Source organism: Megascapheus bottae, chromosome 11, assembly GCF_031878675.1.
Source record: "Megascapheus bottae isolate mThoBot1 chromosome 11, mThoBot2.hap1, whole genome shotgun sequence".
Lineage (NCBI taxonomy): Eukaryota > Metazoa > Chordata > Mammalia > Rodentia > Geomyidae > Megascapheus > Megascapheus bottae.
This window is the reverse complement of record NC_143519.1, coordinates 57,576,604-57,601,794: the sequence shown is the minus strand read 5'-3', so window position 1 is coordinate 57,601,794 and position 25,191 is coordinate 57,576,604. Positions and strand designations below refer to the sequence as shown.

General features: G+C 44.6%; 2 protein-coding genes across 3 annotated transcripts; one reads left to right on the top strand and one right to left on the bottom strand.

The window, feature by feature from the left end:
* On the top strand, positions 1 to 14,165 carry Gtf3a (general transcription factor IIIA). Its single transcript, XM_090341807.1, has 10 exons — positions 1 to 180; positions 276 to 524; positions 2,866 to 2,966; positions 8,217 to 8,313; positions 9,062 to 9,150; positions 10,128 to 10,201; positions 11,759 to 11,839; positions 12,526 to 12,755; positions 13,631 to 13,684; positions 13,902 to 14,165. The coding sequence occupies exons 1-10, from the start codon at positions 1 to 3 to the stop codon at positions 14,085 to 14,087; spliced, it is 1,341 nt and encodes a 446-aa protein (XP_090197933.1). The 3' UTR covers positions 14,088 to 14,165.
* Mtif3 (mitochondrial translational initiation factor 3) lies at positions 13,415 to 23,747 on the bottom strand. 2 transcript variants are annotated; one of them, XM_090342341.1, is made up of 4 exons: positions 23,673 to 23,747; positions 17,606 to 18,069; positions 15,610 to 15,767; positions 13,415 to 14,363 (listed from the first exon to the last, which is right to left on the bottom strand). In XM_090342341.1, the coding sequence occupies exons 2-4, from the start codon at positions 18,066 to 18,068 to the stop codon at positions 14,145 to 14,147; spliced, it is 840 nt and encodes a 279-aa protein (XP_090198467.1). In that variant the 5' UTR covers position 18,069; positions 23,673 to 23,747; the 3' UTR covers positions 13,415 to 14,144. The 2 variants fall into 2 exon arrangements, with proteins under 2 accessions (XP_090198467.1, XP_090198468.1); XM_090342342.1 differs by lacking the exon at positions 23,673 to 23,747 and adding an exon at positions 23,340 to 23,490.
* Positions 23,748 to 25,191: the final 1,444 nt, after the last annotated feature.

Here is a 25,191-nt window from a genome sequence, read left to right as displayed (position 1 = left end):
ATGCAAGGCTACTACTCTCTGCACAGTGGCGAATCGGAGACAAGGCACGTTCGAGCACTGCTCCGGGCGTGTGGCACTGCCTCGGGTCCTTCCACGGGCGACCCAGGACCCGCCGGCCGCCCAGCCTCCCGGCGCACGCGCGACCCCCAGCACCGTCCCTGCGCATGCGCGGGCGCGGACGTAGGGGCGGGGCTTGACTCCCGCCAAGCCGCGTTCCCGGAAGTGCGCCGACTGCCAGGGTGGGTTGCGGCACGTGGGTCGGCCGCGCGCGCTGACCTGTGGTTGGGGGTGGTGGGGGTGGGGGAGTCATCCCGGGCGCCCTGGAGCCGCCGGCGGCGTCGGTGGCCGCGGCGGTGTCGTCCCTGACCATCGCCGAGGCGTTCGTTCCTGTGGCTGAGGGCCCCGCCCCGCCCCCGCCGCCTCCCGCGTTCTCCAGGAGGTTCATCTGCTCCTTCCCGGACTGCAGCGCCAACTACAACAAGGCCTGGAAGTTAGACGCGCACCTGTGCAAGCACACCGGGGAGGTACGGGGGAGGCGCGGGGCCGGGCGGGGCGGGCCCGGGGCTCGGCCGCAGGGTGTGGCGGCTCGCTCCGCCTCTCGAGCCCCGCCTTGGCATCCCGGACCTAGGTAGACAAGTTGCAGAGGGTGCGGAGGAAGTGCCAGGACCTTCGATCTGGGACTGCAGCATTTTGCCAAGCACTCGGGGCTTCCCAAGTAACTTCCTCCCCTTCCCCCACCCCCTTTAATCCGGCCAGACACCCTCCGCCACCTTCCAATAATCTGTAAATGTTTACTCAAGTGAAAATCAGTCATCACCAGGAACTCACCCTAAACACCCGCCTTCTGCAGCTGGCACTGGAGATGGCAGGAGTTACACATTCATTTTGGGATAACTCAGGACCACCTAGGGAGCTGTGAACATTGGACTTGATTTTAAGCTGGTCAGGCAGGCCAGGGACACGGTAAGAATGAGAGTCAGAGGCCAGGAGTATGGCCTAGTATGCACGAAGGCCTGGGTTCAATTCCTCGGTACCACACACACACAGAAAAAGCCGGAAGTGGTGCTGTGGCTCAAGTGGGCAAAAAGTGCCCAAGGACGCTGAGGCCCTGAGTTCAAGCCCCAGTACTGGAGAGAGACAGAGACAGACAGACAGACTGCAAAAGAGAAGGGTCGGGCTTCTTGTAAGGTCAGTGGGAAGGATCTAGGCGGGAAGGGTTTTTAGCAGGCAGAATGCAAAGGGAGCCTGGGGACCTAGAGGCAGGCTGGTATGATTAGTGAGGAATGGGACTTGAAGTCTGAAAGACCAGTGGGATATTTGTGGCCCAAGATTTGAGTTTGAATTTTGTTCTGAGGGCCGTGGGGGTCTTGGGGATGATAGATAAGGTCATGTGTTGGGACTAGCTGTTGAAGATGAGGAAAGTAAGCTGGAAATTGGCCCAGGAATCTGCCCCATTTTCCAATCCTCTGTAGGGTCCACTGTTGATACTGCTTCAGCAATGGAAGGCCCATCATTTCTTAAGCCTGAACCTGCATCCGGGCTTTTGCTTTTTGCACATACCCTAACTTATGGGACCCTTCCTTTATGTTTAGTTGCCATCCTCGCCTCCCTTCCTAGCATTTAAATGACGACCACCCACCTCTTCATTAGACCCTCTTCTCTTGCTTTTTGCTCTTCCTTCCTTCCCTGACTCCTCATCTGCCTTTTGCTTATCCCTTCCCTTCTTATTCTTTCAGCAGTCTTACTTAGCCACTGCTGTATCCCTTGGTCTTCCTTTTGCCCATTCTGTTCCTGAAATTCCAAGGTCTGTTACCAGTCTAAATTATCTTCCTTTTGTGAATGTCTTGGGGCAGGATACTGGAGCTTGAGCTCAGGGCCTCGCAAACATACTTGGCTTTTTTTTTTAGCTCATGGTTGGCATTCTACCACTCGAGCTACATCTCTACTTCCTGCTATTTGCTGGTTAGTTGGAGATAAGTCTTGGATTTTTCTGCTCAGACTGGCTTTGAATTAGGATCCTCAAATCTCAGCCTATGGAGTAGCTAGGATTACAGGTGTAAGCCATATGCACCCAGCTGTCCCTATCCTTTTTAGACCAGCGTACTATATTTTGGATACTGACACTGGCAGTTTCTCCATACTTGGAAAGTTTGGAGTTTTCTTTGTTGTCCCAGTTCACAGAGCTGTTAGTCTGGTAGATACATATTGAGACTGCTTTCATGAGTGATGCTGAGCAAGGTTTTGTGGCTCTACCTCTTGTACTGCAGTCCTCAGTGACTTCATGTCCGGTGACTTCGCTCCTAATGCTCTAACTGAGGTCTTGATACTTTCTTATGCGATGGCATGATGTTTTCCATGATTATGGATACACCTAACTAACAATTTGGGGGCATTACATCTTTACCTATAGATTCAGAATGAAATCTCCCTGGGTCTGAATAGAAGGAAGCAGTTAAGGATGTAAGCTGTTTGCATTGCTTTGCTCTAACACTTGTGAAATTTTTCACAGTGTGACATATTTTGAGACAGGACAACTCCTGCCTCTGCCCTAGACTTTCTTTCATGCTGCCCATGCAGATGGGCAAGCATCATACTGTTGTGATCCTGACCCAAATTAGGAGCAGTTTGGTAAGGTTACACTGCTTCTATGAAGGCTGCTTGCTTATTTTTGGTATTATCCATAGAACAAAATCGCTGCAGTGCTTTGTGTGAGGCTGTGGCATGTACATTGTATAACTTACTGTAATGTCCTGTCTGGGAATGGCAGATGCTACTTTGAAAATGAAAAGTCTGGAGAGAGAGTCTATACTTTGCCTATTAGATATGGTAGCTACAAACTCAACAGGTTTCTTTTCTTTCAACTAGAGGCCATTTGTTTGTGACTATGAGGGTTGTGGCAAGGCCTTCGTTAGAGACTACCACCTGAGTCGCCACATCCTGATCCACACTGGAGAAAAGCTGTTTGTGTAAGTAGAGACTGACTCAGCTGGTGCTTTGGTTGTTTTGCTAGTACTGGGGCTTGAGCTCTCCCTTAGCTTTTCTATTCAAGGTTGGTGCTCTATCACTTGAGTCACAACTCCATTTCTGGCTTTTGGGTGGTTAATTAGGTCTCATGGACTTATGTAACTGTAACCCCTCTATGTATTGCCTCTATAATAACAATAAAACAAGTCTCTCAAGGACTTTTCTCACTGGACAGGCGTTGAGTGGCTTGTCCCATTATCCCTTTTGAGTAGCTAGGATTCTGGGCATGAGCCAGTAGGCTTGAGAACATTTGAATGTGTGGGAGATAGAAGGGAGTTTGTGGGTCATTTGTGTAATGATTTTAGAAATGAGTTGTAAAGTTCTTTGGCATTTATAGCCTGTCTCCTTTAAAATACATAGGACAGGGAAAGTTCATTGAGGAAGTACATGCCTATAATCCCACTACTCAGGGGGAGGAGGCAGTTTGAGGCCTTGTTTCAAACTACAGCATTTTTTTTTTTTTTGCCAGTCCTAGGACTTGAACTTGGGGCCTGGGCACTGTCCTTGGGCCTTCTCTTTTCTTTTTCTTTCTTTCTCTCTTTTTTTGTTTTTTGTTGTTGATTGTGGGACTTGAGCTCTGGGACTGGGTGCTATCCCTGAGCTCTTCAGCTCAAGGCTCTACCACATTGAGCCACAGCCCCACTTCCTGTCCTTGGGCTTTCTCAAGGCTAATGTTCTACCACTTGAACCACAGCACCACTTTTGGCCTTTTCTGTGTATGTGATACCAAGGAATTGGACCCAGGGCTTTGTGTATGCCAGGCAAGTACTATATCACTAGGCCATGCTCCCAGCCCAGCAAATTAAAAAAAAAAATATATACACAGTATATGAAAAATTAAACCTGAAAAAGAAACGCAGTTTTGAAACAGAAAAGAGTACCTTGGGCTGAGAGTTTGGCTTAGTGGTAGAGTGCTTGCCTAGCATGCATGAAGACCCAGGTTTGATTACTTGGTACCACATACATAGAAAGGCCAGGAGTGGTTCTGTGGTTCAAGTGGCAGAGTACTAGCCTTGAGGAAAAAGATCAAGGACAGTGCTCAAGTCCTGAGTTCAAGCCCCAGGACTGGCAAAAAAAAAAAAAGGATAACAATGTTCTACAAGAAATGTACTCCTACCTTATGTATGTAACTGTAACCTCTGTACATCATCTTAAATAAAATAAAAAATAAAATTTAAAAAAATTTACAAAGAGTACCTTGGAACATTCCTGCCTCAGTGTTGTCAGGGTGTTTATAAGCAATATGAGCACAAAGAAGAACTTTTAGTAGTTGATTAACAACTGTTCTGTTTTTGAGAACTAAGCCTTTGCACTACTACTATGCAGATTTTGATTTTACTCTAGAAGTAAGATTATTTCTGGAAGGCCGGCAATACTGTCTTCCTATTTGTCATTGTAAAGCAGTAGTGTGCATCAGAGTCATTCGAAGAGCTTGCGGGCTGGGATTGCAGCTCAGTAGTAGAACTGCTTTGCATGAGTGAAGCCTTGGTTTGAACTTTTTTTTTTTTTTTTTTTTTTTGGCCAGTCCTGAGGCTTGAATTCAGGGCCTGGGCACTGCCCTTGGACACTTTTTGCTCAAGGTTAGCACTCTGCCACTTGAGCCATAGCACCACTTCCGGCTTTTTCTGTGTATGTGGTTCTGGGGAATCAAACCGGCTTCATGCATGCTAGGCGAGCATGGCCACACTCTTGGCCTCTTGGTTTAAACTCTTGTACCACAACAGACAGAATTTGAAACCTGCCCTAACTTTGATTCAGTAGGTGTGTGGGATGAGGCCCTGAGCTCTTCAGCTCAAGGCTACTACCCTTCCCCTTTAGCCATGGTCCATTTCCAGTTTTCTGGTGGTTAATTGGAGATTTTAGTGCTCAGGCTGGCTTTGAACCGCTGTCTTCAGATTTCAGCCTCCTGAGTAAGATTACAGGCGTGAGGCACCTTGCCTAGCCCTGAGTGGGATTTCTTTGGGTTTGAAGTTGACAGTGAATGTGAACTGTCTCCTGTCTCATAATGTTCAAACAGTTGGAAAGAGGTGGGTTCCTGGCACAAGACAAACTTCATTGTCATTTGCCACAAGTCTGTCTCCTCAGTGGCAGATGTGTCAGCTAGGCCCATCTTTGGCTGTCTCATGGTATGTTCATGTACACAGTACATGGTCAAAATCAATGGCCCAAGGGAAATGTAATCTGAAATGTAAACCAGCCAAGAGTCACCAAGTAGTGCAAATAGTGCTGTGATGTGGTTTGAAAACTCCCAAATACCCATTAAAGGTTCATACACTAACCCTTATGCTCATTAGAAACAGGTTAAAATATACTTACAGTGGAACGCTATACAGCTAGAAAAAATCAATTCAGATGATCTCTACCAAGCCACACACACAAAAAAATCAAAACATTAAAAACCCAATGTGCACAAGTACTGTCTATGGAATGCTACCTTTATGTGTAAACAATCAGGGATGGGGCAGGAAGAAACCAAACACTGTATTTGCCCTTTTTCTACAGCAGTTATCTTGGTCTAAATGTGTTGTCATCCATGTTGGTTGCAGAGATATTGGCTGGGCCAGGGCAGGGCTGACAGGAAACACCAGCCAGCCAGGGTCCTTTTCCTGTGTTAGGAATGAAGTGATTGTGCACTGTATTGAGAGCAAATGGGGCTGGGTCCAGATGCACAGGACAACACAGAAAGGTGACAATCCTTCATCAATGATTGCAACAATCTACGATCCCTACCATCTCTCTCCAGCCCAGCCCTTCATCTTTAGCTGCAGTCACAGGCTCCCTGGCCAGCATTACTTAATTGTTTCTAGGGCTTCTCTAATTCCATGTGGATAGATTTTCTCAGTCTAAACTATGGCTTACCTTTCTTTGGTCTTCTCAGTCTTGTTTGGACAGGTGGTATCAATCTGTCGGCTGACCCACTTAAAAAAAAAGCAGGTCCCTCGACCTTCTAATCACTGTAGGTATGTAAGTTACCCTCAAGCCCTTCTTGGCTATCAACTGGCCTTCATGCCTCACCTAGTGCCTGAAGTGTTGTCTCTGCTGGACTGGCCAGCTCCCATGTTAGATGGCTTTGCTCCAAACTGTGGTGGGTTATTTTTGTGTGTGTATTTGCTAGTACTCAGGGCCTGGGTACTGTCTCTTAGCTTTTTCACTCAAGTCAGACACTTTACCACTTGAGCTATGGCTCCACTTCTAACTTTTTGATGGTTATTTGGAAGTAAGTGTCTCACGCACTTTTCTGCTTGGGCTGGCTTTGAACTGTGATTCTCAGACCTCAGCCTCCTGAGTAGCTAGGATTACAGTTATACCACAGGCACCTAGCTAAACTGTGGGGTTTTTTTTTCCTTTTTTCTTTTTCTTCCAGTCTTGAGGCTTGAACTCAAGGCCTGGGCACTGTCCTTGGACACTTTGCTCAGGGCTAGCGCTCTGCCACTTGGGCCACAGCACCACTTCTGGCTTTTTCAGTGGATGTGGTACTAAGGAATTGAACCCAGGGCTTCCTGCATGCTAGGCAAGCACTCTACCACTAGGCTGTGTTCTCAGCCACCTATGGTGGGTTTTAAGGTTCCATGTAGTGGCCTGTGTGACTTGGCTCTTTTCTGTTTCTGTTGCCCCATTTGCTTGACTCTCAGACTAAAACTGTGGTTCAGCCATGCTGAACTCATAGCTCCTTCCCCCAGTTTGCCAGGCTCCTTTATTCCTCCATACCTGTTTGGTTCCCATTAGCACTTCTTGTCCCTAGTGTCCTGCCTCACACCTTACCCTCACTTTTAGATTCTTGTGTTCTATGAAGTAAAAAAATGCCTGGAAATAGCACACTAGCCTTAAACAAGACAGGCTCTTTTTAGTCCTGTACGTCTGAGATGTAGAAATCAGAGTTGTAAGGGTCAGCCTGATCTATGCTGCTACCTGGGCCTTGGCAGCTTCATCCTGGGGCTTCAGCCTCACTTTGAAACGGTCTGCTGGACCTGGCCCTTGAAGCTGACAAGAAGGGTGTTGCTGCCTCTATTTTAGGCAGTGGGAGCAGAGTAGAATAGGCAGAACTTAGCTACATGACCACTGCTAATCACAGGTGAGGCTGCAGAAAGCTTTTGATTGGCCACCTGCCTAACAGACACTCAGTGTTGTGTCTTTCAAATGGTGCTTCTGGTGGTCCCTGCCACAGCATCCATTCCATGTGCTTCCACAGGTTTGGCACTAAACCTCTCTGTCATCGAGATTGCTTGTCCTCGCTTTCTTCACCTGGCCTTCAGGGATACACAGTACCTCATAGGATTGCTGAACATTATTACTGAACAGCAAAGGAGACTGATACTAACACATGGAAAACAAAGCATGCTTCCACACTCAGGCTTGAGAGCTCTTCACAAAAGATTTAGTTCATTTAAGTGCTGCCATTTTCTTGGAACTAGAATAACTTAGGGACCTGCAAGGATATGGTGGTTTATGGTTTACCTCTTAGGACAGCTGATTCAGATTCCTGAGGACTTTGAAAATGCAGTTTATAATGACATTTCAGGCAAAATTGAGATTATTAGATTCTAAATGGAGACTATTTGGACTTGAGCATAATTGGAACCCTAGCAGGATTTGGATCTTTGGGACTAATATTTTTTACTTCTCTTACCTGGTACAGTGTTTTATGCCAAAAGTTGAAGGTGAAAAAACATCTTGTTACTTGACAGTCATATTATTAAGAGGTCTATATGATATGGCTTACGTTGGAATATTTCTTTCTTTTTTTTTTTTTTGCAAGTCTTGGGGCTTGAAATCAGGGCCTGAACACTGTCCTTAGGCGTTCTTCAAGGCTAGAGCTCTAGCACTTGAGCCACAGCACCACTTATGACTTTTTCAATGTGTGTGGTACCAAGTAGTTGAACCCGGGTCTTCGTGTATGCTAGGCAGGCACTCTACCATTAGGCCAAACTCTTGGCCCTCTTTCCTTTTCCATATGTGTAGTGTGTGTGTGTGTGTGTGTGTGTGTGTGTGTGTGTGTGTGTGTGTGTGTGTGTGTGTGTGTGTGTGTGTATGCATGCTGAGGATAGAACCCACGGTCTCATGCATACTAATAGACACATGCTCTACCACTGAGCTGTACCCTCAGGTCTTTATTAAAATCTGTTTTATACTATTCTTTTATAAGGGTAAAGTGTATGCCCACCTTGAAACTTGCAATTTTTGGTTTTATACAGTTGTACAGCTAATGGCTGTGAGCAAAGATTCAATACAAAATCCAACTTGAAAAAACATGTTGAACGCAAACATGACAACCAGCAAAAACAGTATGTAGTAAGTATGATTTTATATTCCTAAATCTTCTAAGGATTTTTACACTTCTTGTGTTTTTGTCTTTTTTTTTTTTTTCCAGTCCTGGGCTTGAGCTCAGGGCTTGAGCACTGTCCTTGGACTTTCTCAAGGCTAGCAATCTACCACTTGAGCCTCAGTACCACTTACGGCTTTTTGTTATGTATGTGGTGTACCGAGGAATTGAATCCGCGTCATCGTGCATGCTAGGCAAGCACTCTACCACTAGGCCAAACTCCTGGCCCCTAAAAGTTTTCATCAACCAATTCTGTTAATCAAATGTCTGAATTTAGTGTAGCAGTAATGGCTCTGCTAATCACAGGGGTTTAGTTCACAAGCAACCATTGTCATATTAAAGTGTATTAAGACACTATCCTAAGTGAAAGAGTTTTCACTACTGAAAAGTAGATTTCAAGAATGACTTTTATGAAGTCAGTTACTCGTGGTTCATACTTGTAGTCCTATTTACTCAAGAAATTGAGTCCTAAAGCTCTAGGTTTGAAGCCAACCCAGGCAGAAAAGTCTGAGGGACTCTTTACCTCCAAATACCTAACAAAAAGCCAGAAATGGATTTGCAGCTCAAGTGATAGAGTCTTAAGCAAAAAGCCAAGAGAGAGAAGCAAGATTTAAGTCTCAGTTCTGGCACAAAAAAGGGGAAGAAAAAAAAGGTTAACAGAACTGTTACAAATACTGGATTTATTTTTGTCAAGACTAACAAACCTTTTCTAAACAGTGCAGTTTCGAAGGTTGTGAGAAGTCCTTTAAGAAACACCAGCAGCTGAAAATCCATCAGTGCCAACATACCAACGAGCCCCTGTTCAGGTGGGTACTTCTTGAAGCTGGTGTTCTAGAATCTGCAGTTCTAGAATGCAGATTGCAGATCCAGATGCAGAGGTTGGGAGGAGGGGGTGACAGCGCCCTGATGTGGCCTCCTCGCCAGTACTTTTCTGTTGGTGTGTCTTATATATGCCCGTTTATGTGTCAGAACATTTGAACAGTCACATTTTGTTTTCATTTCTCTAATGAGATGTTTTTTCAGAATGATATTGAAATTATTGCAGTTGTGGTTAAGCTTGATGGGAAGTCTAAGGTGTAACCTAACTTGTTAAATAGACCTGGTTATTATGGTTTCCTGAGGGACATGCAAGGGAGGCTGGACATGGTGGAGTAGAGCTACCCAGGTTACAAGAAAGGGGCTTACTACCTGCTGCTGATGGCTCCCTGAATGGCTAGGGTGATGGTGCTTTGCCCCTGGATCATACAGGTTGCCCTTGTCCTGCTGCAGTAACAGAATGCCCTTTCAGATCTATCACCTATCCTTGTATTGCCAGTGGTGGTGGCACCTAAGTGACACATGCCTTTTGTTATTTTGGTGGGCTGGGGATCAAGCTTGTGCTTTTATTGCTCACCCATGCAATCTTCATGTTTGTTTTCTTATTGGCACAATCCCTGGGCAGCTTTGTTACACACTGGAGACAGCACTAGGTGACTCAAGTGTTTGCTTATGCTGAATCAGACAACCTCTTTAAGTCATTTTGTACTTTTAGAGATACAAGAGTGAAATCAATGTTTCATTTGGTCATATAAACAAAAGTACTGTGGCCTTTTTCAAAGTTTGCTTTGCTCCAAGGCTGGGGAGGTATCTGAACTTTATCTGTGGTTAGGGTTATATGTTACTCTTATCTATATATGACTGGTTGGATTGCTGGGAGAGGGGAAGCTGTGGTGAGAGAAATAGGACAAAGTACTTTTGCCCTCCCATGAAATGGATCAGCTCATGCTTCTGTATGGCTACCCAGGTGTCTCCAGGAAGGATGTGGGAAGCACTTCGCTTCACCCAGCAGGCTAAAACGACACGAGAAGGTCCATGAGGGTATGTACAGAGGCCCTATGCAGGCGGTGCCGGGTGATATTGCAGTAGGGCATGATAAATTTGTTGACTGCTTTCTAGATTCACCTTGGTCATACTGAGAAGGGAGGGAGTGTATAGGCAAGAGGGATACCATTCTGCTTTTGTCCAAACAGGCTGTACTGTGTATCTTCCCACTATCTTCTGGCTGTTTAGGCTTCCAGTTGTGTGTGTTCACAGTGCCTTATTCGAATATTTAGTTATGAGGCACACCTCTTCTTACATTGTTTTTTAACCTCTTCTATTTCCTACCTGTGGTAGGAAACCTGTGCTATTCTTTTTTATTTTTGCTATTAAGAATGCTTGGGGGACCGGGAGTTTGGCCTAGTGGTTAAAGTGCTTGCCTAGCATGCATGAAGACCCGGGTTTGATTCCTCGGTACCACATACATAGAAAAAAGCCAGAAGTGGTGCTGTGGCTCAAGTGGTAGAGCTCTAGCCTTGAGAAAGTCCAAGTACAGTGCTCAGGCCCTGAGCTCAAGCCCAGGACTGGCAAAAAAAAAAAAAAAAAAAGAATGCTTGGGTAAGCCAGATGCTGGTGGCACACGCTGGTAATCCTAGCCACTCAGAAGGCTGAGATCTGAGGATCAAATTTAAAGTTAGCCCAGACAGGAAACTCCATGAGACTCTTATCTCCAATAAATTACTCAAAAAAAAAGCTCTAAGTGGCACTGTGGCTCAAGTGGTAGAGTGCTCACCTTGATCAAAAGAAGCTCGGGGTCAGCACTTAGGCTGAGTGCAAGCCCTAGAACCAGCAAAAAAAAAAAAAAAAAAAAAAAAAAAAAAAAGTGCATGGCTAATAAGCCTTCAAAGCAATGAGATTAACAAAAAACACTTTTATCTATTATGTTTCTGTGAGGGATTTCTGATACTGTACTTCAGTTTCCCAGACTTAGGATTTGAGTTTTTAAAATGACAAAGTAGTAGATGCAGGAATCTTATGTGAGATTGGCGAGCAAGAGTTCAGAGTAGTTTGTAAGGGTTGAAACTCAGCCTGGCTGTCTATATTAACTGTTCAAATTCTAGTGTTGTGTATATATCCATTCTGGTCAGTTGTTCTTAGGTGTGTTTGTTTTTTCAGTCTTGGAGCTTGAACTCAGTCTGGTGATATCCCTGAGCTCTTCAGCCCAAGGCTACGAGCCAGTGTCACTTCCAGTTTTCCATTTTCCAGTGGTTAATTGGAGATAAGGGTCTCACAGTCCTTAGGGTCCGGGATGGCTTTGAACCATGATCCTCAGATCTCAGCCTCCTGAGTAGCTATTACAGACATGAGCCACTGCACCTGGCCTCAGGTGTGTTTTCTGTGGCTTTACCCTGCGTAATTCTTTATGTCTCAGTCCATGAGACATAAAAATTATAGGCAAGATCCACTAGAGCTTGGCTTTTGTCCTCATCGCTTCAGTCTAACAGAATGGAGAGAAAAGAAAGGCTATGTAGGTCTATAAGGTTTCTATTTACAACTAGTATCTGCATCCAGTATTCAGAATAGTCACTGACATGCTTTTATTTTTTTTCCAAACAGGCTACATATGTCAAAAGGGATGCTCTTTTGTGGGAAAAACATGGACAGAACTTCTAAAACACATGAGAGAAACCCACAAAGGTAAGGCAGATATGAATGGCATGATATAGATATTTATTTGCCCTTACAAAACTGATAGTGAAATATTAAACGTATTAGAAGGGGGACTATGCTGACCCCAGGGCTGGTACTATAGGGCATGTAATACCACGGAAGTCTTAGGATACAATGCATTCTGTGGGATTGCTAGGGAAACTGACCCCTAGGGACAAAGGCTGCTGGGGATATTTCAAGAACACCTTGACAAGTAATCACTCAGGTAGCGTAAGAGTGATGCAAAGACTTAGGAGAATATAGACAACTGTCTTGCATTAAGAAGCAGGGTTAAGCTGGGCATGGTGGCTCATGCCTGTAATCCTAGCTATTCAGGAGGCTGAGATCTGACGATTGTGGTTCAAAGCCAGCCCAGCACTAAAGTCTGTGAGACTCTCATTTCTAATGAACCATCAGAAAACTGAAGAAATGATGTGTCTCCAGGGGTAGGGCCATAGCCTTGAGCTGAAGAGCTCAGAGACAGCACCCAGGCCCAGAGTTCAAGTCCCACAACTCACCAAAAAAAAAAAAAAAGTTATTTTTCCTAGATTTCTGATTTGTTTGTAGTCATAGGCTACTCGATATCTAATGAGTGTTATTTAAGCATTTAGTGCTCATTTTTCTTATAGTAACAGAAAAGGAAGTAATTTAAATTTGTCTGACTATTCCACTAGAGGAAATAACTTGTGAAATATGCCAGAGAAGATTTAAACGCAAAGATCATCTTAAGCAACACCTGAAAACTCATGGCCCAGAAAGGGACGTGTATCGGTGTCCAAGAGAAGGCTGTGGTAGGACCTACACGACGGTGTTCAATCTCCAGAGCCATATTCTCTCTTTCCATGAGGAGAAGCGCCCATTCGTGTGTGAACATACTGGCTGTGGCAAAACGTTTGCCATGAAAGTAAGTATTGCTGCCACTCACAACTGTTTCTAGGCTGGGCTCTGCAGGTGCACTGGCATACCCCGTCTTGCTTTGACTGAGATAGTGCTTTAGGTCTGCAAAATCGCCAAGTGTGGCAGAAGCGTTGGCTGGGAGCTCATTGTAAGTATAGCTCCTTGGTCCACTGTGGCCTGGTTAAGTGAAAAACGTGAGAAGGGCCCCGAGTAGGAAAGCATTGGATAGCATGCTGGTACGTGAGTGTCCTTTTAGCCCATCACCTAGGGCCTGGGAAGAGGCATGGTAAAACAGAGTGAGTGAACACTGGACTGGGATTTTATCTAGGTCTGGACCTGATTCATAAGATTGGGCGAGAAAGGCATTTACCTTAAGTCATAATAAAAACCAAAAGAACCACCCAAATTCTTAGAAAACATCTGGAAGCTGAGGAAATAAGCACTCTCTTCAATCAGCGGGGCAGTAGTCAGATTCCCTACCAGTGTGTAGAGGCAAGTTTACATGGACTCAGAAGCACCCTCTTGAACTTGGAATAGTTCATCTACAGAAGTCTTTCTTCCCTCTTTGGAAAGAACTCGTGGGATGGTATAAAATCCGAACATAGGTCTCAAAACCCCAAAGCCCAGAGGTTGAAGATAAATTCCTGATTTAGTAGAATACAGGCATTAGGAAGGCTGACAATTTATTGCATTTTCATGTTAACACATGTTGAAGTTTTTACAATCATGTTTTTCTGGGAATGGTACTGTGGCTCAAAGTGGTAGAGTGCTAGCTTTGAGTTGAAGGGCTCAGGGACAGTGCCCAGACCCAGAGTTCAAGCCCCACAGCCAACAAAAAAAGTAGCTACCTAAAATCATGTTTTTCTTTTTCTTTCACTGTAGCAAAGTCTCACCAGGCATGCTGTGGTACATGATCCTGACAAGAAGAAAATGAGAGTAAGTGGAAATTGCTCAGGCATGGTCTGCTTTAACACCAGCCCTGCTTACAGACACATGCTATCCATCTCTGTGAAATATCCCCGCCTTCTTTACTGTGTATTTGCCCCCGTTAAAGATGGAGTCTCTGTAAAGGAATGTTTTCCTGTTGGTGTGTACAGCCACTTGAAGTAGTCGTTGTGATCCTCAGTTCTAGTCTGTTTTCCTTACTTTCAAGGTGAAACGGCCTCGTGAAAAACGGAGCTTGGCATCTCGTCTCAGTGGATACATCCCTCCTAAAGTGAAGCGGGGGGAAGGTCCGTCTTTGTCCCAGGATGGACAGTCGCAGCATTGTATGGAAGACCAGGTGCCTTCGGCAGTCGCAATACTTCACCCTCTACTAGAAACTGCTCAGCCTCGCTGAAGGAGGCCAGTGAGATTATTTTCATTCAGAAGCCTTTTTTAAAAAACAAAATTAAAATCACTGATGGGAAACACTCGATTCCTTGATGTTTGTGTTTTCTTTGTTCACAGTATCTCTTTTGTGGGTTTCTTGGCCATCTACATACACCTGCTTTTCTTTCTTGCTCAAATGACGGAAAACACATGTAAAGGCTCTTCCTCCTTTAATAGCTTGTGGCTTGTTTAAGAAGGTAGCTAGTCCAGGCATGGTCTGGAGTATTTGGCTAAACAGATCCTCCTAAAACAATCCAAAATGAATTTAAAATCATCATCTCTGAGGTTTTCTAATGAACACACACAAAAACCAGAATGTTTGAATTTCTGCTATTTAAATGTCTGGTAAGGCAATTTGCCTAGGATTAAGTGACTGAAGTCTATACAGGAACTTCATGAAACTTATACACTGGAGGCTTGATTGGTACATCAAAAGCATGTACCAATGGGCCTTGACAATACACCTTCTTTATCTCAAAATTTGTTAGCTCGGTGCTGTTCCCAACATTAATACATAGTTGACTGGGGGTGATTTTAAAAAGAACTAGAAACCCCAGGCTCCAGTAGTTCAGATTTCTTAGATTGCACCCTAGGCTCAGGTTGAAAAACCACTGGACCAGTGCTGCCTTGAGTAGGTGATAAAGTTACCAACTTTAACAGCAGAGCAGATGCCTACTAACCCCTGGGATTTCACACTATAACATTCTCTAGGAGACAGGAAGCACTTTGAGACAACCTAAAGGAAGTTGATACTTTCCCTATTTCAAAGGAAAAGAATACACACTTTCTCAGGGACTTTTGTTTTTGCCAGTCCTGGGGACTGAACTCGTTTCTGAACACTATCCTTAGGCTTTCTCAAGGCTAACGTTCTAGCACTTGGGCCATAGCACCACTTCCAGTTTTTTCTACGTGTGTGGTACCAAAGAATCGAACCTAGGTCTTCGTGCATGCTAGGCAAGCACTCTACCAGTAGGCCAAACCCCTGGCCCTAAGACTATGTACTTTCTATGAAACATAATTGTCTAAGACAACCGATGTTATAATGGAAAACAAATACAGTAGGCCTGCACTTTGAAAATCTAGAAAGCTATTACTATTACTTAGTGGTATAAATATCAGTCACCTTTATTTTAATTTTTTCAGAGCTATTATTTTGTGGGTCATGGGGCTTGAACTTGGCCTGGGTGATGTCCCAGAGCTCTTCAGCTCAAGGCTACCACCCTACCCCTGGGCCCAGGCATTGTCCCTGAGCTCTTCAGCTCAAGGCTACTGCCCTACCCTTGAGCCAAGCCCCACTTCCCGTGTTCTAGAGGTTAATTGGAGATAGGAGTCTCAGATCCTTTTGTGCCCGGGCTGGCTTTGAACCTTGATCCTCAGATCTCAGCCTCCTGAGTAGCTAGGATTACAGGTGTGAGCCACTGCACCCGGCTGTGTCCATTATATTTTTACATTAGGAAACAAAACACTTATTCCCACCTGCTTTTACGTACCATTTTATTTTCTGGTTCATCTGAATTTTTGCTCTTCTTTATGGTTACTTGAACTTTGTATTTTTTCTCAATCCACTGCTGAATCTGTTTACTCTTTGTGTTCAAATCATGTTGTGCAATATTTGAAGAGAAAGTTAATCCCTTTGTCACAGTTGGTCCTGGTGTAAAACAAATTTAGTACTGGGACTATTTACTAATCTCCTTTGAAACTTGAACTTCTCCCACACCTTGTTAAGAACTACATAGATCTACAAATCTGGAAGAACGATCAAGAGAAATAAACATGAACAGACATACAAAGGGGAAAAAAGGCTTCACTGGTAGAAAGAAACAACAGGAAATGATGGTTTCTCACCATTAGCAAGATAAAAATTAGTGTGGCAGTACCAAGTGTGAGAATGTAGAGAAAGATTTCATATGCTGATGCTGAGAGCAATTTGACCCATTTAGGTTCATAGAACCTAGAGTATGCACAAGTGTTCATAATAATGGAAAACTGGGAACAAGCCCAAGGTCATAGAGATGTCATACAGTAATTATAACAAATTAGCTACAGTCATTATATAAATGTAGGCAGATCTTGAAAAAAAATGTGCCTTTTACACAGTATATAGTTTGAATATATCTAGATGTAATGAGTTTAACTTGGACTGGCTTAACACTTGAAATCCATGAGTGAGCAGGGATACTTTCGGGAAGAGTGAAGGCACTTTGACTTTTTGTAATGTCTTTTTAAAATCTGAAGATTCACTCACTTTGGATGATGGGTAACCAATGCATATTATCTTCTCTCTGCATGCTTTTAATGTTCAAAAATTTAAAAATGGGGGGCCAGGAGTATGGCCTAGTGGTAGAGTGGTTGCCTAGCACACATAAAGTTCTGGGTTTGATTTCTCAATACCACATACACAGAAAAAGCTGGAAGTGGTGCCGTGGCTCAAATGGAAGAGTGCTAGCCTTGAGAAAGCCCAGGGACAGTGCTCAGGCCCTGAACTCAAGCCTGGAACTGGCACCAAAAAAAAAGGGGGGGGGGGGCCTGGGATATAACTCAATGGCAAAGTGCTTGCCTAGCAAGTACAATGTCGGGGTTCAATCCCTAATACCAAAAAAGACCAAAACAACAACAACAAAAGTTAAAAATTGTTTTTTAGGGCTTAACACCTTTTTATTTCTTCATGCCTCCTATCATTGAGCTCTGGATCTCTATTGGGAAACATTAGCTCCCTTTGACACAGTCTCTTCAACTTCTCCAAGCTTCTCTGTTCAACTGTTTAGAATAAGACAGTTTGATATATTTATCTCCTTTGACTGTCTGTTTTCCAATCAAAATCCTTGTTAAATGCTGCTTTCTAAAATGGGAGTATAGATAAGGTGTGACTTCCTCAAGGCATACATCTTTAGAATGGCTGCAGTGGAACATCTGTGCCCTTTTGTCTCAGTGTGTACCCTACCTAGCAGCACTCCATCACCATCAGTGCTTTCTAGGAACCATGAAAAACACATCTGTACCATCTAAGTCATGCCCCTCTGAGGCTTTATCAACCAGTATCTTGTCAAGTAGGCAAGGCAACATCACAGCCAATACTGCAGTAGAGTATTATGACATGAGAATGAATCCTCCAGAATTTAGAAGGTGCTTGAAAACCAAAACAAAAGGATGCTGAGCTGCCTACGCTAGGGAGGAACTGGAACTCACTAACAAATCTCATTTCATTACTCATCAGCCACTCTGCCACAGCATCTGGAGCCAAGCTCTACAGTATGGGAGAAAGTGTTCATTATTTCAGTTGGTTCACTAGACACACTAGACACAGATCAGGAGGCAGTGAAGGAAAAAAAAGGAATGGAAACAAGTGAGGGATGAAGGAGGAAATAAATATATTAGGAATGCTGGCTAAACTACAAATACATTGGCTCTTCCAGTTTCTCATTACACTTTGGCAAATGCTGGCCTGTAGTTCTGAAGGATTCAGGGAGCACACAGCAAAACACTTACCAGTTTCCTGACTGTTTTCCTTCTTTCTCTGTCTCAGCTGTTCCTGGTGGATCTGTTTCCCCGTCATGAGCTGGTACTCGGGGGGCTCTGCATCGGCGTTTGTCTTCACCAGTCTTAACTGTCGCTCATCCATGAGCTTGATCACATTTGCTCGGTGCATGAGTCCCAAGTCATTGCCGTTTTCATCAAGGACTCGAATAATTCGCTCACTGATTTTCCTTCCAGTGTTAGAAAAAGTGGTGCTACTTTTCTTTTGGTTTTTCCTCTCAAACACTGTGTCTTCAGCAGTACTAAAACCTTTTATATGGATCAGGTAGGGCAGTCGTGGGCCAGAGACAATCAGAAACAACTGTACTGGGGCTTCTTTTTTAATGATGGTGTTGTTACTAAAACACCTTCTAATGCAATTAGTTTCAGTCTTCACAGCTTGTAGTATTAACCTATTTAGAAGAGAAGCAGCCATCCTATGAAAATGAGAAAAGTTCACTCAGATTCCATCATTTATTTCTGTGGTCCATGGCAAGGCCTGTGGGAGTCTGCGGAGGCTGTTCTCTGTGAATGGCATGGGGCTGTTCTCGGGATAACCAGATGCATGTGTGGGTGGCAAGGTTGACTCCCATAAGGTGGGCTTCTGGGTGGCCCTGACAGTCCAACTCATGGGCTACAATCAATCCCTCATGCAAATGGATTTTCCCCACAAATACATATAGATATATATTTTTTGCCGGTCCTAGGGCTTGAACTCAGGGCCTGGGCACTGTCCTTGGACACTTTTTGCTTAAGGCTAGCACTCTGCCACTTGAGCTACAGCACTACTTCCAGCTTTTTCTGTGTATGTGGTACCAAGGAATCGAACCCAGGGCTTCGTGCATGCACTCTATCACTAGGCCACACTCGTGGCCCTACCCACAAATATTGTAGTGCCAACTCCAAAAGCAAAATTCATTCTGAGAGGGTTTATTTGGGGGGATGCTATATAGATAATGTTTGTTGATTCATAAATGCCCACTAATAAGCTTCCAATATCTGCTAATAATTTATTGTATCTGATGGAATATAAATGATACTACTATTAGGAAGAGGAGACTCTAAGAAGGAAACTGAGCAAACTGAAAGGAGATACCCTGATACTAATCCAGTGCTGACGGCACAATCTGCAGGGATTAGTAAGCAGGTTAGGCAAGCATTTAAAATGGTGTTTTCATTTTTAGTTGCTTCTCTACCATACTTATGTTTCTCTCATACAAATCTTCAGAAAGTCATAGAAGCTCAGGCTGAAGGGTGAAGGAACCACCCATCTCACCCAGAGAGCATTGAGAAATGCTAGTGAATGGAGATGCTGAATGAGTGTGAGTTGTGAGAAATTACACATGCCAGAAGGAGGAACTTCTCAAACTATGGTTTCAGTGCTGTCTGTGAGAATCATGGGGGCACAGTGAGGGATTTAAAAATCAAAATAAAAGGCAAGGGTTATGCCTGTAATCTTAGCAATTCAGGAGGCTGAGATCTGAGGGTCAAGATTTCAAAGCCAGCCCAGGCAGGAAAGTCCAAGAGACGATCTTCAATTGACCACTAAATTAAAGCCAGATATGAAATTATAGCTCAAGTAGTGGTGCTAGCCTCAAGCAAAAAAAGCTCTAGGACAGCTCCCAGACCCTGAGTTCAAGCCCAAGGATTAGCACATGAGCATACACATGCACGTACACATACACACACACACACACCAAGAACCTGGCTTTGATTCTAGCAGAGATAACTCACCACCCCACCTGACTACTATGCCTCAACTCTCATATTGGCAAGTGAAATGAAAACCAAAATGATGGGCAATCATGTTCTTGCTTCTTCTGTAGCCTACTTGTTAATACCCAATTTACTGTTTTCGTTCTATTTTCTCTCCACACTTCCAGACCTGCAGAGTTAACTGCCTACCTCATTTAGATGGTAACAGTCATCTGTGAGTCAACATTTCCCAAATTCAGGTGGGGATGTTCTGACCTGCCTTGGTCTGCTTCCCTGTCTCACAGAATGGGGACATATATCCACCAGTTGTCCAACACATCGAAGGCATTGGAGGACTTCCAATTCCTCTTAGCAGTGCACCAGCAAATAGCAAATCCCACTGTATCCAAGATGCAGCCTTTCTCACCACCACTGCAAGCACCCTTCTCAAAACACATAACTCTTTCCTAGATGACAGGGTGAATCCCCCACACTCTACTCTTGCTTTGCCCCTGGAATAAATGACAATAGTGGCACACACAGTGATCCTTTTAAATATATATGTCAGCACTGGAGATGTTAGCAGGACACTGGCCTATCATGTGCCAAGCCTGGGATTCCATCTGCAGGATGGATGGATGGATGAGCGATATAGAGAGACCGACATATAGAGGATAATAGATAGGCAGACAGATATAGGTAACAGATAAGGTAGGGATGGAAGGGAAAAATGGGGAACAAAGGAAGGAGTGATATTGGCTAAGAAGCACTGTACTCATAATCTGACTTAGAGAATTGTAACCCTTTTGTACAACTACTCAATACTATAATAAAAATGAATGGGAAAACAAAGTAAAGCAGTGCTACCTGAGGAGGCAGCCTTGTGCCCCTGGCTGTTCCATGGAAATACTGACCCCGTCCATGCCCCTCCCTTGGGCCGCTGGACTCAGAGCTCCCTTTCCTTACAGCACTCACAAATTTAGTAAGAATTTCTCCAACTTCTTTTCACCCTGTCACTTTTAAGCCCACAACCTGACTTTAAAAACAACTCCATCTTTATATGTCCCCTGTGATACATTTCCTGGATTTGCATAGATGGCTGTCATCTTTCTTCACTGGGATATAAGTTTGATGAAACAATGAGATTTGAGCATTTTGTTCACTGCTGTATAACATTTTGGGCAAAAGAAAAAGCCATGGAGAAACGGGCTGGCCAGCAACTGACCTCTCTGTTGAGGTGCGCCTCTCAAGGCTAGCATTCTACCACTTGAACCACAGCTCCACTTCTAGTGTTTTGGTTATTAATTGAAGATAAAATCTCATGGACTTTTCTGCCGGTATGGCTCCAAATCTCAATCCTCAGATCTCAGCCTCCCAAGTAGCTAGGTAACAAGCATGAGCCACTTGCATGAAATCTTTTACTTTTGTTTAATTTTTGTATCAATACTAGGACTTGAACTCAGGGCATCTCACTCTCACTTGGCTTTTTCAAAAAATACAAAGCCTGAGCCACATACCTGTATTTCTGGCTTTCTGATGGTTAACTGGAGATAAGAGTCTCTCAGATTTGTCTGCCCAGGCTGGCTTAGAACCAGATTACTCAAATCTCAGTCTCCAGAATAGATAGATACAGATATGAGCCACCAGCACTTAACTCTTTTGTTTTCTAAGAACATACTGAAGTTTGAAAAACAACATCCAAGCTGTTTGGATTTTTGTTTCTATGAATAAAACTGCCCAGGACATTTTTATGACCTTAAAAATGACTATCTGATTATGGTCTATTGGACATTTACATTGCCCTTACCACATATTATTCTGTAGGACACAGAGATACTTTCATGAGATACTAATAGTGTATTTGCAAAGTAGCTTCCTAAAATATGCTATAAATAAGTAGCTTAGTAACTATGAGTGGGTGGGGAACACTTGCATGCATTCTGGAACTATATAGACTGAACGGATGGTATGCTTTTTATTATGTGTTCACTCATTGCTCTCCTTTCTTACTTATTTGTATTTATTCACAAGTTCATATTGATGTCTATTGTTTTTCCTAGGGAAGAGTGATTAGAGTCACAGATTCACATGACTACCTATTTTTGAAATTAATGTTGACTATTTCTATGACTCTAAGACATTTCTCTCCCACCAACCAAAGGAGTTTCAAAATGTCCTTGAGCCGAGTACCACTGGCTCACACCTAACAACTCAGGAGGTTCCAAGTCAGCCTAAGCAAAAGTCTGAGAAACTCCTCTCCCCAATTAGCCAGCAAAAAGCTGGAAGTAGAGAGGTGGTACAAGTAATAGAGCATCAGCCTTGGGAGACAAAAAGCTAGGGACAGTGCCCAAGGCCTTGAGTTCAAGCCCCAGTACTAACACACTCATACAAGAAGTCCTTGACTCTGCTGTGAACTGTCCCCTCTGTCACATGTTGGCCTAAGTGAAGCCTAATTCCAAACAACTGCATTATGTTTCCTGAGCCTTCATGCTAAGCATCCTTGGCTCTGGTTTTTGCCTTCCATTTGGAACACAAGCACTCTCCATAATGGGGTTAAGACATGTAAGAGCTATAAGTCTACCTTGTAACACTGAGAATAGAGTCCACATATATATTTGGTCAATTACTTAACCCCATTTTTGGAGTTACAAAACTGAAATAACCATCAAGACATGTTTGAGAAGTCTATAAACCCAAAACTAAAGACTCAGCATTAAAGCTGACTTAGTCCTGCATGCTAATCTTCTAAATGTCCAAGTCCTCTTCCACAACTCTATATCTCAGAGATTATTCATCAGAGACAAATGTTCGGACACCTCAGCTCTCTCATTCTCAGTCATTGTATTACCACGTCTCATTTACTTCAAAATCCCACTCAAATCCATCTACTTCTCTCCATATCCTCTGCCACCTCTGTTGTATGGTCATCCATCTCTTGTTGGGCCCCACTCTCCTGCTGCCCCTACATGCAAAGTCTTGCTCATTACTCCCTCATCTTCTACCTCTTCAAGTCCTTCTGCCCAAACCATACCCTTTCTCATCTTTCCCTTGGCTTAGGAAGCCCAGATTGGTGTCTATGCTCTTTTTCTTGGGTATTACTTTATCTCTCACACTAAACAGGATCTCCTGCCTCCTCTTCGTTTGTTGATCTTAACATTCAATATTACCATAATCCAGTTTATCTTTCCCTTAGAGCACTTGCCGCCACTACAATTTTGTGATTATCACTACTGGTCTCCTTCACTTAACCATAACTTGTGAAACAGGGAACAAGTGTGATAAATTTTTTTGGCTAGTCCTGGGACTTGAACTCAGAGCCAGAGCACTGTCTTTGGACTTTCTCAAGGCTAGTGCTCTTCCACTTGAGCCATAGCTTTTCTATGTATGTGGTTCCAAGGAAAATCGAATCCGCATTTTCGTGCATGCTAGGCAAGCACTCTACCACTATGCCAAACTCCTGGCATTGTTTTACTTCTTTCAGGACCTTTTAGAATTTTTTTTTGCGGGGGGTGTGGGTGGTCATAGGGTTTGAATTTGGGTGCTGTCCCTGAGCTTTTTCAGTCAAGGATAACGCTCTACCGCTTTGGGCCTCAGGGCTACTTCCAGTTTTTTGGCGGTTAGCTCCGGCTAGCTTTGAACTACGATCCTCGGAGGAGCTAGGATTACAGGCGTAAGCCACCAGCACCCGGTTATTTTAGAACATTCTAATGATAAATGGTGCTTTAAAAATCTTTCCCACTAACGTTTCCACGGGCAGCATCTGACAGCGAGCAAGCAAAATGCACCCATCCAGCCTTTCCCGTGCAGAAGCTAACTAGTACCTGGCACGCAGAGCCCAGATTAAATCAGAGGGAGCGAGCACCAGAAGAGTTGACTCCGCCTCCAAGAGAAGGTCACGCCCACGAGAGGCCACGCCCCACGAGAGGCCACGCCCATCCCCGTCCGCCGCACGCCTCGGCTAAGAGGGCGGAGCGGACGTCTGGCGGGCGGGCGCGAGCACGTGCTTACGTACCTGCGCGGAAGGGGGCCGGCGCGGCGTTGCGACTCCGGGACTGGTCGGGACTGGTCGGGACTGGACAGGGCTAGGCCCAGAGGCAGCCGTACACCCGTAGTCCGCTTCAGATCCCTTGTCCCTGAGAAGCCGGGGCCGCGGACGGGTCTGACAAGGGCCTTGGAGCCTGGCTGAAACCCCGGCCCCACAGCAGGGCCCGGGCAGCCGCTCCCCGCCCGGCTGGCAGGGGTGGAGCTGACCTTCCGGAGACGTGGCCGCTCCCGCTGCGGGGGCGACCCGAGGCCACGCTCCCGGGCCCCTCACGGTCTCTGCCCCTCACTTCCATAGCCTTACCTGTCTTGGGCGTCCGCGGTTATATGTAATGTCCGGCTTAAGGAGCCCAGGAATGGGCGCCGCGGCGGAACCCTTTTCGCTTCCCGTAGTGGGCGGGACTTCCCGTCTCTTTAAAGGGGAAGGCTTCGCCTTTCCGGCTCCTCCGACGGAAAATGCTCAAGTCGTGGGGAGGGAACTGGGGAGAGTGCGGCGATCACTCACTCGATGGCCCACTGTAGTCGAAGGGGAAGATGAACACGTCCTGTATTTCAGGAATCACACTAACGCTAATCTTTTGAAATAGGACCTTTAGTATTCGCCACACTGCCTCCTCAACAGGGAGCAACTGTCCCTCATTCACAGGTGAGCCCTCCGACTCAGATAAGTGCCGGCCCATATTGGTGTCAAGCCAGGCCTGCTCTTCTCTGTTCAACAGCCAAGTCCTCCGTGACAGCCTGAAAATCTGCACCACCTAATGTGGCTTCTGTGAAAGAAAGCGACACCATTTGCTATTTGTGCGCTGGAACACGATGGCTTATTTCGTTCCCATCAAATGAGTCAGTGAGTGGGGGTTCTAATATCTGGGTAATACTGTAGATGTGGAAACCATGCCAGCCGTAACCACAGGAGAGCAAAGATCAAGTCTGTTGTATCCCAGTCACTCGGGTGGGACTTGAACCCACAACATTAAAGTCACCAGCACTCAGTGAATAGAGCTGGGAGCCATTTTAATAGTCTGCCCTCCACCTTTGGACTGGTAGGGAACAGCCTCGAGCTCCCGTGGGGATGAGCATTTAAAGGTCTGACCCGACACCTTATGATGCCCACAGTCAGTAACCACAAGGATGAAACCCCACGAAGGTGGTCGTTACCACACACAGATGGTAGAGCAGGTTAAGCATTTTTGCAAAAACAAAATGTGCCAGCTAAGCTTGACGGGTTATTACAAGGTCTTCCTCAGGATAGGACACTTTAGGCAGTTATCTGTGATATGGAAAACCGGAGCAATTGTTTATTATTGAAGGGCTGGTTGGGGTTAGAATGTATGTTGGCCATTTCCCAGTTAAATGGAGAATTGCTTCTTAAGTTCCCCATTACCAAAATGAAAGTGAAGATTTAAGGATAAAGTGATTGATTGCAGGATACCTTCACTTTTGGTGAGCGGATGGGTGTTCAGCAGTTGTCACATTTGTGATAACATTTATCTATGATAACATTGCCTATGAACCAGACTCAATTCTAAGCACGTATCAAGTTACTTTCATGAGGTAATTACTATTATTGTCCATTTAACAGGTGAGAAAACTGAAGGATAGAATTAACTAGTTTACCAACCCTTATACACAATAGCAGGAGAAAAAGGGGAGGGAAACAGAAAAATGGGGAAAGAGACAAAGTGGATGTATAGCTTAATAGTAACACAATTGCTTTAGCATGTGTGAGACTCTGGCCTCAACCTGCTACACCATTTATTTTAAAAAGGGGTGGAGGGAGAGAAAGCAAAACAAGAAATCTGGTGCCCCAAATGCCTCTTACATGC

Coding starts and splice junctions, on each gene's coding strand:
- Gtf3a (XM_090341807.1), top strand. CDS start 1: ATGCAAGGCTACTACTCTCTGCACAGTGGCGAATCGGAGACAAGGCAC. Junction 8,314..9,061: donor ACCAGCAAAAACAGTATGTA/GTAAGTATGATT, acceptor TTTTCTAAACAG/TGCAGTTTCGAAGGTTGTGA. Junction 11,840..12,525: donor CATGAGAGAAACCCACAAAG/GTAAGGCAGATA, acceptor CTATTCCACTAG/AGGAAATAACTTGTGAAATA.
- Mtif3 (XM_090342341.1), bottom strand. CDS start 18,068: ATGGCTGCTTCTCTTCTAAATAGGTTAATACTACAAGCTGTGAAGACT. Junction 15,768..17,605: donor GGAAAACAGTCAGGAAACTG/GTAAGTGTTTTG, acceptor GTTTTACACCAG/GACCAACTGTGACAAAGGGA. Junction 14,364..15,609: donor ATGAACCAGAAAATAAAATG/GTACGTAAAAGC, acceptor GGATTGTTTTAG/GAGGATCTGTTTAGCCAAAT.